Source organism: Lepisosteus oculatus, chromosome 4 (genome assembly GCF_040954835.1).
Source record: "Lepisosteus oculatus isolate fLepOcu1 chromosome 4, fLepOcu1.hap2, whole genome shotgun sequence".
NCBI classification, from domain to species: Eukaryota; Metazoa; Chordata; class Actinopteri; order Semionotiformes; family Lepisosteidae; genus Lepisosteus; species Lepisosteus oculatus.
In genome coordinates, this window is record NC_090699.1 from 38260306 (window position 1) to 38274756 (window position 14451).

The 14451-nt window shown below is 35.3% G+C and overlaps 2 protein-coding genes across 7 annotated transcripts in view; both read right to left on the bottom strand.

Annotated features, from left to right (window-relative positions):
* Positions 1-1844, bottom strand: part of vwa2 (von Willebrand factor A domain containing 2) — a 43894-nt gene extending 42050 nt beyond the window's left edge. Inside the window, exon 1 of one of the 2 annotated variants that reach the window (XM_015347567.2) lies at positions 1216-1844. The gene's annotated coding sequence lies outside the window, so the exon portion shown is untranslated. Of the gene's footprint in view, positions 1-1057; positions 1114-1215 lie in introns of those variants that run through there. The other variant, XM_015347569.2, reaches the window with a different exon arrangement.
* Positions 1845-3621: 1777 nt separating this feature from the next.
* The window catches only part of tdrd1 (tudor domain containing 1), a 30622-nt gene continuing 19792 nt past the window's right edge, over positions 3622-14451 (bottom strand). For 4 of the 5 annotated variants that reach the window (XM_015347580.2, XM_015347577.2, XM_015347576.2 and 1 more), the window contains exons 22-25: positions 10862-11029; positions 7370-7642; positions 7097-7149; positions 3622-6709 (exon numbers count right to left, since the gene is read on the bottom strand). In XM_015347580.2, the coding sequence (XP_015203066.2) occupies positions 6641-6709; positions 7097-7149; positions 7370-7642; positions 10862-11029 (563 nt within the window). In that variant the 3' untranslated portion in view covers positions 3622-6640. Of the gene's footprint in view, positions 6710-7096; positions 7150-7369; positions 7643-10861; positions 11030-12134; positions 12409-14451 lie in introns of those variants that run through there. The other variant, XM_069189191.1, reaches the window with a different exon arrangement.

Sequence of the window (14451 nt, forward strand, 5' to 3'; positions counted from 1 at the left end):
GAATGGTTGTTTCCCCACTGAGAGTGTGGGGAAATCCCATATCTACCTAACCCACAGGAGGGCCATCGTCCAAGAAAACACTACAAAATCTTTCTCTTCTGCAAGAATATTGACGTGATCTCATTTACTGTACCTTGTAATAATGTTTTTAAGGCAAAAAACATTCTCCTTAAAACCTTCTTCTGATTTAGTAATGAACGATTATTTTGTACAGAGGAGGTAAATCCCTCGTTTCTTTAAAAAACAGTGAAATTAGAATGTTACTTAATCCTGAACTGTAGATAAGAGTTTTGACCTTCTGCTCCACTGACTTTAAGGTGTGCTATTTCCAATCCAAGGTGCTTGCTAATACCCAATAAAATGCCAGGAATGACAACTGACATATCTGGCATTTCTGAAAGACGCATTAGATAGTGCTGTGCAAATAAACTGCCTCAAGTCGTGATCTGCTAAAAAACATTTTATTATACCGAATATTTCCCTTTTGAATCTGGTTCAAATCTATAAAGCACCTAAAGCCACGTAAGTTTAATGCAACGCCTATTGTACAAATCCAAAGTATTCTGAAATGCGTAATGAAGTGACTGAAATAGTAGAATATTAACTTCACTAATTGCTCTGTTTGCCTTCGCCCTATTGTCGACTGCCCGCTAGCTAATCACTTTTAACACGGATGATTGAGACTGTTTACCACGCAAACGTCTGACATTCCCATTGCTACATGTACATCTCCGATACTCGAAAACAACTAATATATACTTTTGCGAAGTTACTAAAATAACGAGTTATTTAAAGAAGGCATAGTATGCAATAGTATTTCATTCTAATCGATTCTCGGAAAAAACGTCCCTTCGAAAACAAAAAAAAATCGAAAACTAAACAAACAAGAAAGGGACAGAAGAAAACAATGCAAACAAGGAAAACAAAAAGGGGACTGATATTCCAGTATAAACAAAGCATAGCACACAACGTGTTTCAAGTAATTCTTTTTCACTGAGCGTACTTCCAAACGTGTTTACTCTGCTCTATGGATACATTTACTGTCTCAGAAACCTACCTGAAGTACACCAGATCAGTTGCTTAACACGAACTATGTGGCTATCTGGTCTGGATGCGATGAGAAGCACTTTCAGCTAAACCTGATCTACAGGAATTATTTGAATCTTCTTTATTCGGAGTTCTATAATGTAACCTTGTGTACTCGAGATTACTCACCCTTAAGGGTCTCTTTCTTCTTTACTCAGTGGTGGACCTGAAAATCCAGCCGCCGTGCAAACCCCCTTGTAATTGCGTTTCGCACATTACAGAAATCTCCAATCTCTCCCCTTCACTTCCGCGTGGAACAGCAGTGACTGAACGGTCGCTGCTTTTTTTTTGTCTGATGCTAATTTAAAAGAACAGCCCTTTAGAAGCAACCTTTGCTTTTTTCCCTGTTTTATCCTGGATTCTTTAATTCTGTGCCTATTTGCAAAACATCAGACCGCGACACTGAGAGTGACTGCAGTTGACTGATTTTATTAGTTTTGGATAATCTTTTCGCTTTGGACTGTAGCGTAATTGCTTTCGGCGCTGCTTCAGTTCAGCCGCAGCAGTACTATATTCAACTAAGAAGCTTGATCCGGGCGGATAATGCCACCTGTTTTGTCACGGTCAACATTAGCGTGCATTAAAAGTCTGATCAAAGAAATCAATATTTAACTGTGGGTTCCACATCGAAACGTCGAATTGTTAGTTGACCTCTGTTGTGCACTTATATAAAGCTTTCAATGCCTTTTAAGATATAAAAAAACGATTAAACTTTCGTTCATCATTGATTTTTTTATCTTCTCAACTAAAGCACACGATATGAATACCCTTTAAATATATTACAGCACGAAGCCGACAAACTGCTACAGCCCTACAGTAGGTGTAATATTTTTTGTTAACCCATTAATTGCCCGAGATAGATGAACCAGCATGTGTACTCTAGTGCACATTTGAAGGAATGCGGCACGTTTCTTTGGTCCGTCAAATCTTATAACCGTCTTAAAAACTGTCAAGGCATCAGCAAGCCTTTTTGTCCGTTATTGCCATTTCAGTTTAACAAATCGCGCTAAAATGAGTTGCGAATTTTTAGTACAAACATGCTTTAAAATGTAAATTGTATACAACACGTTCAATTTGCCATGAAGAAAAACGCTTGGCGAAAAACTGTACTGAAAAACCTCGTAAGAGGTTAACCCTGGATTCCTGAAAGTCTCAACGAGTGATCATAGACACTGTTGTCTAAGAAACCTGAGCATGTCACGGCACACTTATTTTTTAAATATTAACAGGTTTCCCAACGGCAAGTATGACTGTTAAAAAGAGCAGACTGTAACCTGCGACTAGCATGGGGATGTTTAATCACTTCGTTACGCTTTATACTGTACATACAGTACTTGCATGAGTGGTATTTCTTGGTATTAGACTGCTGTAGAACACTATGCAGGTTACACAAGAAACTAAAGGAAGACACCTAAAATATGGTAAATCCCAGTGACCAGGATAGGGAACAGAGAGTAGCCACTTTGAGTGTAAGGGCAGGACTTAACAGAAGGGAGGACCATAGCTCTTCTGTAAAATCAATGGCTTTTTTTTTTAGCACCAGCTACAAAAGATTGCAATTTTCCTGATAACTTTGTGAATCTGTTGCACTTAAGCAATTGTCTTTAGGTGATGCTTCAAGTATGTTTCATGGCTTTTGTCAGTTCATAAATCCTAATCAAGCACTAATGTTTCCACATGTTGATTGTTATCTGAACAGCACTGTGGAACAGACATGTGGGTTCAAATTTTCGGTGGGGGTGGGAGGGTGTCAGATTGACCACTGTTGTACCTTTGAACATGCTACTTTAGTAAACAAATCCTGTGGTGTATAAATGGACACATTCAAGGTTGGAACTGTGAAGGAGAAGTTGTTCTTAATTGATACATCTGCTCTAATATGAGATTTAATAAAAATATTAAAATCCCTTAGAAAAGGGGGTGACAAAATGAGCAGAGACAGAAGGAGAGTAGGCATTGACCTCTTGACCTATTCCCAGTACACAACTCTGAAAAATGTTTTATGACATGGGAAAACAAATATTATTATACAAAAGTGCAAGATTGAAGGATTTTACTTAAGCCTAATTACTATAATACCAAGCTTCATATACATATTCCTGAACTAAAGATGGACAAGAAATGACTAAATCCTAAATGCTGTTTATGAATACGGTTGCCTGTCTACCCAGGTGCTATAACAGTTCATACTTCTCTTAGCAATTGTATGGGTTGCGTCATTTTCTTTAAAAACAAAGTCTAGACCTCTATAGGTACAGCTGTGCATGAGTGGAAATCGAGAGGTGTGTTGAAAATAGCAAATGAAATGCAATTAATACAAGTAAGCAGTAAAGAACTGCTTCCAGGGAACAGAAAATGATAATTACTTTCTGCTAAGTTTGTGCAAGGTCAGTACATTAATAATGAATAGGTCTTACAATTATTCATTAGAAAAAATGATATTATCTGCTATTTTGCCAGAATTGGAATCAGATATTAATGTGTCCTGAAAGTAAAACACCACTGCAAAAACAACACTGAATTTTGGCATTTTTTTACATGGCTTGTTTATTAAACACAACTGAGAAACATTGGTTACTGTAAATTACAAACAAAAACCTTTATGAGAGTTGAAAGAAATGTTAATATTACGGTTTTACAATACCAATTGTAAAATTAAATGAACAATTAAAGTGTATTTGGTCAATCTAAAAACAAGCGGAGGGTGCTAGATAGGACTGCTAAAGTGCCAAAACTTTTAAACATGTCCCCTTCTATGACAATGTAGAAACAGTCTTAGGAAAAATCTTAATATGTCAATTTTATGTATCTTTTGACTAAGGGTATTATTTAAATAAACATTACTTTATTCTGGAATTTAAGGTAAACAGTTGAAAAGGGGTAGTTAATAAAGGTTTAAATGACATCCATGTATTGTCCATTGAATAGCACTTTAAAACCACCTGTCAAGTATTCTTTCACAGTTCTACAGAAAAAATAGAAATAAACCATTCTAAATGAAATAAGAATTTAAACTGAATTCTTTACTTTGTGCTGTTAGAACTATTAATAAGCTGTTATGAAACTGGCATTATTAGAAATTTACTTTTTTTCTACTTGAGTCCCTTAAACAGACCAACAAGCAACTTTGGAAATCTTTTTCAATTCTTTGATTTTTTTATATAATTGCAAATAATTCTTTTTACAGCCACTAAAATTCAAATTTTTCATGTGTGTTTTTTACATTTCAGCTTGAAGCTAAGACCCCAGCAACACCACACTGGGGAGAATAACGAAGTTTTGGAAGACCTCTCTGATATTTCCACCTTTGAGCAACTCATCTTTAAACACATCACAGGCAGCACAGACCCTTCTTTCAAAGTTGAAAAAACAAACAAACTTTGCAGTATCATGTTTCAATTTATTCTAGAATCCAAAGCTCTAATAATAGTTTAATGTGTATCTACTGTACAAACCAAAGCTAATCAAATGCAATGCCAGGAGCTTGAATGTGATAAGAGATGCCCCTACATTTAGAACAACTCGCAACAAGATAGTCTGAACACTGAAATGCTGGACAGTTTTCAAAACAAACATTATAGTGATTCATTCTCACCAGTCTTTCTGATAGATCCATTTAAATCAAATACTTTTATGTTAGAACACAAAACAGTCATATCATAACTAAGGATGACTAATCTGTCAAGTCTTAGTCCCATCAAGAAGAAAATGCTTCCTAACTTTAATTAAAGTAACATACTATGTGACTTGGATTTACTTATTGTAAGGTATTCAGCTCAAAATGTACTAGGTCATCTTCTTTCTATGTACATCTCTGTAATGTCAAACTGCTTAAAAAATCAATTTTAACAAAGCCTCATGAGCCATGTGAAAATGCCTTCTGTATGGTCTACTTTTTGCAGTTGTACTGGTGTGACTAATAAAGAGGATGCATTAAATCTCTGTGTGCAAACACTGCTTTGCCTTGCTTACCACCCAAAGTAATCTCAAATCACTAGGAGGCAAATTCCACATTCATTTTTTTATCCTGGTTCCTCCACCCTTGATTGTTAATACTTTATGGCTATGTTTGCCTAGGAGATATATAAATATGCATTAATAAAAAAGATATACGAGTACATTTAACACTGATAACTAGTTTAGACAAGATATTGTAGCTACGCATAATGATAGCTGAAATACATCACAATATAATACTGAACAAAATAATTCCAAAGTGAAAATAATTCCAGCATTCACCTGAAGGCAGGTCCTCACAAAAATGTTTTCTTTGAAGTTTTCACAATGGAATTAACCTCTACTTGTTCCTCTGCAGCTCACACATTGATACAGGTCCTACTCTACACTTTATCCAAACAATGTAGTCAGAAATTAAAATTCTTTAATACAAAAATATGTAATTATCCATATAACAACCCTCTTACAATAACCACACTACTTGTTCAGGTACCAGTTGCTGTTGTGGGCATTTTCAGATGTACGTTTTGCTTTCTCAAAAAACAGAACAGGATACTTCTTTACATCAAGGTCAATTACTGTATCTACTAGCAATCAAAGTTGGATATCACACTAGATGGGCTAAACTGGCTCATTTGTTTGTATCCGGTAGCTTAACATATACAACTTTTTTTTTCTTACATGTGAAGTGTTAGAAAACTTTCATTTTTTCACAAAACGTTTGTGAAAATTCAGATGTTGGTATTTCTGTGTCCTCAACAATAACACATTGCCTAAATTAGCTCTATCCACATATACACAAATACACATATCCTAAATAAGTTGTTCAATAGCATTTTCACACAGACCTTTTAATCTCTCTACAGATGCTGTATGAGTATAAATATAAGAGCTAGTATACTGTATATACAAGACATCTTTGCATGGCTCAGAAGCTTGTAGTAAGCTGAATACTTCCTTACATTGTTAGCATGGTATTTTGGAGATGCTTGGGAGCACACAGTGTTTAATAAATTGATATAGTATACTCTGAACTTATTAGATATAGCTTGACTTTCGTTTCTCGCTAGATTTCCTCTTCACAGATCTTTCTATAAGCAAGCTTCTGTGATTTATTTATAGAAAACATGTATGCTTTTTTTATATTAAATCTTTTAACATTTTTTAAATAAACAACATGATAAAGATAAACCTGAAATTTATCTTCAATCTACAATCAGAACTGAATTACTCATACAGCAACATGGAAAGTGCTGTTTAGAGCATTGCATCTTCAAATGCAGCAACATTTCTCTTTCACTCACTGGCCAAAATATTTGGAACCACAATCAAACAAAGACTCTCAAAACAGAAAATACTTTGGTCGGCTTGAACAGCATGAGACCAAATGTCCAGAACAATATCCAAATCTTAATAACACAGAAAACTGTTATAACCAGTAGAATGTGCAGATTCAGTCCCCTACAAAATTACTCTCAACAGAACATTAAGTGTGATCCTAGCCAAGAAAAACAGGATTTGGGCTACAAATATTTTGAAACCTTGTGGAATACATGCCATGTCTTTAACAGTTCTTCCTGTTATTTGATAAATATACTCAGTAATTTTTTTGTGGATGCACAATTTCTTTGATCACCACAAGAAGCAGCTCCTCAAGTTTATCAATCTGTGAAAAAAGCAGTTCTTCTGGTTAAAAAAGTGAAGACATTACATTTTATCATTAGCCATTACTGAAAAGCTGTCAGACTATTAAAATATTACAGTTTCCCATCCTCACAGGCAGTATACTCTAATTATTCATTAAATATGTATAACTTTTTCACTGGTTTTACTGAACTGGAAAAACTACACAGGCAAAATATAGAACTTTGATTCTCTCTTCAAGCATAGTACTAAAGGGGAGATCAAGAAATTACGATGACTAATTGAATGCAAAATAAACTCTAAAGATCTTTATAATTAACCATTATGATGTATAAAAAGAAAATTCAGTTACATTAATGACACCATGCGAACAACTGTCGGGAATTATACATTAACTTAATACAGTTACCTTTTCCTTAAGTTCTTGACAGCAACACTTCATTACATTTGTTGGCTGAGAATCTGTAACAGAATATACAAAAGCATTGTGACTTAAACATCATGAATCATCATTTTGGAAATCCTAACTTAGACATTATAAAGTTTTATCTATTACACTACATAATGTATGGAAATATTCCTTCCAAACTCCTGAAAAACAAGAGAACCTTTAAAAGAATATAATGTTTTCACAAAGTTTGAATATTAAATGCATTAAGAAAATCAATCCAACTTCACATACCGATGGGTGGAGTACAGGTTGTGTTGGACTCCAATAAAGCTTTTACATTCGTGTCTGTTACAATGACTCCTGCATCAGTTTCACATTTTATTTTCCCAAACTTTTCTATCATCATCTTGGATACGTCAACATTTCCATTGTCGGAACAAACAGTCAAATGTACTGTGTATATTTTGCCATCAAACTTCCTCACAGAGGCCATCACTTTACCCCTCAAGAGAGATTCAAAACACTCCAATGATATAGATGACCACTCATCAGGAAACAGCTCTTCTGCAAGAAGACAAGAACTTTACATCATAATATATTTTAAATAGGACTTTTTAATGCAGCCTGGCAAATTTTACAAACCACTTATTTTCATTGGTGTCAAACAAACCCCAAACATTAATTTTAACAGTTCCATGAAAGAAATTACAGCAAGCATAATACATTGCAAATTGCAAATGAGCATTAGAAATAGCACAACCACATGAGAAATAAAATAATTCTAAAAAGGGGATTTTTGGAAGGGTATTTGATGGTTTTCCAGACATGCAAAAGCATAAGATTTTAGATAACATGAAAATTAATATTGCACTTAATGATCATTACAAAATCTGTTTTTCAAATTTTATTCAGTAGTTTTAAGAGAATATGATATTAATGAACACATGCTGCATCTATCACCACTACTGGTTTATGTGTGACCACTCACATGGGATGTCACGTTTTAACAGCTCTTGGTACTGGAATTAGTTTAGATATTAGTTTATATACAGTGCTGTCTGTAAGTATTTGGACAGTGACAATCTTTGTTTTTTTTGGCTCTGTTCTCCAGCACATTGGAGTTGAAATGAAACAATGACTACAGTATGAGGTTAAAGTGCAGAATGTCTGCTTTAATTCAAGGGTATTTACTGTACATCTATATTGGGTGAACCATATAAGAATCACAGCACTTTTTATACATAGTCCTCCCATTTTAGGGGACCAAAAGTAATTGGACAATTGTCTGCTCAGTTGTTTCTTGGCCAGCTGTGTGTTGTTGCATTATTAGTTCATGTACAAGAGAGCTAACAAAAGGTCTAGAGTTGATTCTAGATGTGGCATTTGCATCAGGAGTCTGTTGCTGTTGTCTCTCAACATGTGGTCCAAAGAAGTGTAAATGCCATTAAAGCGGGCCATCGTGAGGCTGAAAAATCAGAATAAATCAATCCGAGACATAGCCAAAACATTAGGTGAGTCAAAATCAACTGTTTGGTACATTATTAAGAAGTAAGAACACATTGGTGAGCTTAGCCATAGCAAACAGCCTAGTAGACCACGGAAGACCACAGTAGTGGATGACCGAAGAATACTTTCAATCGTAGAGAAAAACCCCTTTTCAACTGTTCAGGAACACTCTTCAGGATGTAGGCACAGATGTGTCCAAGACAACCATAAAAAGAAGAATACACCAGCATAACCTCAGAGGGTTCACCACAACATGCAAACCACTGGTAAGAAAGGCCAGGTTACAGTTTGCTAAAAAGCACATAAAAAAACCTCTTGAATTCTGGGACAAAGCCATGGAACTGGCACACTCTTTATTGATGTTGGGACTGCAGACGGCAGCAGGAGGATGAATTCTGAAGCGTACAGAAACATCTTACCTGCTCAGATCCAACCAAATTCTTCAAAACTCGGGGCTTCACCTTGCAGCGCAGGACAATGACCCCACAAATACTGCTAAAGCAACTACGGAGTTTTTCAAGGCAAAAAAGTGGAATATTTTTGACAGGCCAAGTCACCCAACCTGAAACCCATTGAGCATACATTTCACTTACTGAAGACTGAAAGCAAAAAGCCCCTGAAACAAGCAGGAACTGAAAATGGCTGAATTACAGGGCTAGAAGACCATCACCAGGAAAGATATCCAACGTCTGGTGATGTCTATGGGACACAGACATGCCAAATTTTATTTATGTTAATGTGTCCAATTACTTTTGGTCCCATGAAAGGGGGGGAACTATGTATAAAAAGAGCTGTGATTCCTATATGGTTCACCCAATATAGATGTAAATAACCTCGAATTAAAGCCGACACTCTGCACTTTCATCTCATCATTGCTTCATTTCAAATCCTGTGAAATGTGCTGGAGTACAGAACCAAAACTGCACAAATTGTGTCACTTTCCAAATACTTATGGACTGCACTGTATGTATTGGTAACTGTTTTCATGAATGCACAACCATAAAACAATAAAAGAAAACCCAAACTCACATTATTTCAAGGTCAGAAGATTAATTAAAATGTATATATATACTCTTCTGTAACCTCAATGCTTTTTAGTCCAGCATAGTACAATATGCAAATACAGGTTCAGCCATACCTGTTATTCCCATTAAGTTATGACATTAAAGGGCTGTATTAAAGGAAACACTTTGACCTTCAAAAGTGCAGAGCAAAACAAACAAATTCAATTTCATACCTGCAAATATTAATTTTCATAGAAGCCTTTTATCCCCTTACATACAGCGGGAAACAAACATAAAATGGTAGTTAAGACTAAAACTACTGTAAAAAGCAAAAAGGCCCTAAAAAGGCCTGTTTGAAAGTGATGTATTTTATTCCATATTCTATTACTTCAAAAGCATGGTGGTACAGACCATGCATTTTTAACAATACTTTACAAATACCTGCAGTGTAAATGTTACTGCTTTATATATGGTATGAAAATACAGACAGCTTGCATTCTAATGATCTGCTGGAAATATCCAATAGAGAATGTGCTCAACAGTGCGAATCTCTGAGCACTGAGGTTATATACAGGACTTCCAGCTCACACAGTAATCAAGTCTTAAATGACAATTAATCCTATAGAGTTTCTCATTTTGTGTCCTTCATGCCGTATATATATATTGGATTTTACCGATACTGTTCTTTACTATGCTGACAATAGACTCCAGGCTTGCACGGAGAAAACAGACTGTATTATGTCTCGCAGGTGGAGTCCTATCTAGAAAAGACAGAAGGGCGCAGCCATGACAGGTGAGCAGTAGATGTATGATTACTGGGATGCTCGGCAGATATTTTAAGTGCCTATGTTGTGTTTACACTGGCTTTCCACACCTGGCAAAGTTAATAGGCAAGTAAAAATATTTTAATTTCAATAAATATTTAATTTAATGAAACATTCAGAACTTAGTATATACCTGACAAGCTTTTGAAGGTTCAGAATTCTGCTTCTAACAAACTTTCAAACCTTTGAACTAATTCTACAATAAACTTTGTCACGTTGTTCACCTGCAATGGAAGCTTGGTTTCAAGAACTAACATTACACATACGGTAATTGATGTTTTTATAAATTTATAAATTTAGGGATATACATTTGCAAACAGACAAGCTGACAAGCTGACCAAATAATTGTTTACATTTAAAAATAAACAGTTCAACCTGGACAAGAAACAGAACACAGACATTTTGAGCAATAATACTATGATATATGAGTCCTAGCAAATATTTTTTACCTGAAAGCTGGCATTTTATGATTTGGAAAGGAAGTTCCAGATGCTTTGCTGTAATGGGAAGAATGCTGGAAAGTGGGACCTTTTCTATATTACCATAATCTGCATAAAGAACATATGCTTCTGAGTCACAGATGTCCAGAACAATAGCTCTATACCAGTTCTTATCACCTAGAAAGAAACCAATAAAAGATATTAGAAAAAAAACTCTGGGTCGGCTGAATCAGTTTGAAATGAAAAAGGGTTCAAAAATCATGTAATCGGATGTAAATGCTGGCACACTTCCAGACAATGGATAAGGGGTTTCTGCTGAATATTTGAAAAGTCCCGTAAATTTAACATTTTACTTGATTTTATATCAGGGTACCTCTGCTCTTTGCAGTAGTCACCTAAATCCCAAATTTAATGCACTTATTTGCTTCAGTTTTTGTATCTGTAAAACACATAATTCGAAAGTGTCTTGTTTTAGCATGCACTTTGGAACGCGAATATGCAGTCTCAGTAGTCACACTATACTTACATTGCTGACAATGTTGTGCCAGCTGCTATACATGTAATTACAAAGGACCAGACAAGAAAATTACCAGCTATTTTGAAATTCCATGACTGGAACCATGTTATGCATATTTCCTAGAAGTTGCTTATCCTACTGTATCACTACTTGAGAACTTAAATTCTTCATCCTTTTACAATACTTTTAAGCAATAAAAGTGCCACTGTACTACAAATCCTTCTTATTGTTACCAGAGGTTTTGCACTGGTTAGCATTTTAATCACTCACCTAATACAGTACATTAATCAATATCTAAACTGGAACAATGGAATGAAGATGAGCTCAAACCACATTTTAAGAATATCTTTATCTATAAAATATTTAAAGGGATTAACTAAATACACTGAGGTACAACATTAATTTATTTTGTAACTCCACTTGTACATGTACTCTTATCAAATCAGTCTGGGACAGGAAGTATTTTTAAGGACCAAGGGCAGCTGGTCCTCATAAAACTGCGCCCATAAAACTGACCTACATATTAAGATCTTTGTCTTCAGACGATAAACATTTTGTCCATCACCTGGAAATGTCTGGAATGCTCAGGTTTATTACTTTGTAAGCTGCAGAAAGCAGAGAATTGTTTCTGTAGGGATCCTGGAATTCAGTGTTTATTTTTAATCACATGACACCCCCTTACAATTGCCAGGTGTTGACTGTTTCCTAATTAAAACCAATTTAAAAACATTAAAAATCTGCTAATTACAAACCAGCTGCTTTTCACTGTTGCAGTTTTTTCCGCATTAATCCCCCAAGCAGAGCTTGCAGGCTATTGCTGATTACTAAAACCAATTTAACTCACTTATCCATCCATTTTCTAACTGCTTTATCCAATACAGGGTCGCAGGGGAGATGGAGCCTTACTCAGCAAGCAACAGGCACAAAGCAGGATACACCTTGGACAGGATGCTAGTCCATTATCGGGCACACACAGACACACTCTCACACCGGGACCACATTTCCCAGAAGTCAATTAACCTATCGGTATGTCTTTGAACTGTGGGGAAAAAAAGACTTTGGGAAGAGAACATGCAAACTCCACACAGGTAGAACCCCAGAAATTGAACCCAGCGAGGCAGCAATGCTAAGCAGTGCACCACCTTGCATATCAACCCTGCAATTTCACAATTTAGCCTACAGCGATTTATGATTTTCACCAACAGTTAAAAGAAAGAAACAAATGTTCTTATCAACACAATACAGCATACCATTATCACAATTACAATTTGCAAAGCAGTTCATTACAGTTAATAAATCATGGTAAACCATCAGTGCAAGGGATATATTCAGTCATCAGTTTATATAAATCCAATCTCTGTTTAGATAAATTGACAAAGTTAATTTGTTCAATTCTTTGAGACAGGTTTTCATTTGAAATGATCTCTTAATTAAACAAGTCTCAGGACTAATTAATAAAATTGAATTGTTCCTTGAGTTTACACATTGAGAATTTAAAGATGAACTATGAAACTATGGCTCTGCAGGACCAAAGATTTCATATTAAAGATATATTCAGAACATTGTTTTTAAGTTTGAGAAGGCATGTAAGGCCTAAGCATTAGAATTAAATCAATACACAATCTGTTTGCAATTTCTTTAATGTCTGGGTTTCAGCACATACTGCACAGTACTATGCAATCCAAACATTGCCCTTGTATCAGCTTGAGACCTACATCAAGACATGCACATGGTGACCCCACCGTGAAAATTAAAACAGCAGCACGCAGTTAAAAAGTTACAACTCTGTATTTTAAAAGAAAATTATGTAAATGTATTTTACATTATTTTCAAACAACTTTTTACACTTATGGAAAAAGGATATTCTACTTTATTGAGCTTTCTTTTTTAAAATTTAGAATCACCAATTATTTAGCATTATATACACATACAATTTGAAATTGCCAGTTCTTGGCTTACAGCAGAAAGAAGCTCTGCAGAGATATACAGAAGGCGAGTAGAGCTTCATTTTATTATTGGGGTAGCTAGTGAGGTCATTACGACATTACGACACTACATCAAATTCTCTCATTTAATTGATTACTATAAAGTTCATTAACCACACCCATATTGGTGCTCCTGTTCAAATGCAAAACCATTAGAAACCTACAGTATGGCATGCCATTATTTTGAGTTCAAATAAATTTACAAGGCAAATCATAATGATATGGAGCATATCTCTTATTAACATTTAAACACTACAGTTCAGAGAAGTCTATATTAAGCAATTACAACCAAATACTGCAAAAAGGCTAGAAGAAGCAGGCTGACAAACAAACTGTTTGAACTGCAGTATGAAAACTTGTATCTGACTCACCTGACACCGTCACAACCTACTGTAAGTGCAATGCTATTCAGTGTGAAACAGGCAAAAGGAACAAAAGTTACTGTAACTAAAGACAAGTGCTTATTACAGTACTAATTATGCTGTATAGGTGCTTATTACAGTACTAATTATGCTGTATAGACCTTTCCACAAGGGGAGTTCAATTGAGTTTCAAGAAAATTAAATGATAATGCTCAATTCTGTCAATACACTATATACAAGAAGTAACTAACTGGAAAGTAGAACAAAAAGCTGTATTTAAGCTATGGCTTCTAATAACTATGAGCCTTAAACACAATCACTTAAACAAAAAGGTGTAACACAGTATGAACTGATTTCTCCAAGTTTCACTTGAAGTAGCAATGTTGTTAAGAAATCACAGTGAAATTAAGTGAAAATGCCGCATGTGAACTTAGTTGTTTGAAGACCACATTTTAGAAACTTTTGTATGTATTGTGTAGTCTTCTGCACTTGTTTCAAGCAAAAAAAACAAGAAAGGTTTTCCAAGTCTCAGATTATTTAGACCAGGGGAAGAGGTACAGTACACAAATGAATGAAATTCCTGACCGCTGTAATTGCTCTGCAAAGCTGGACTACTATACAGTTGCCATTCGGCCTATTTCGATTCTGTATATACTGTACCAAGAATGCCATACCGTACGTAGTATTGGCAAGCAATTCCAAAGCAGTAGCAGTGAATAAACAGAAATTCTTATG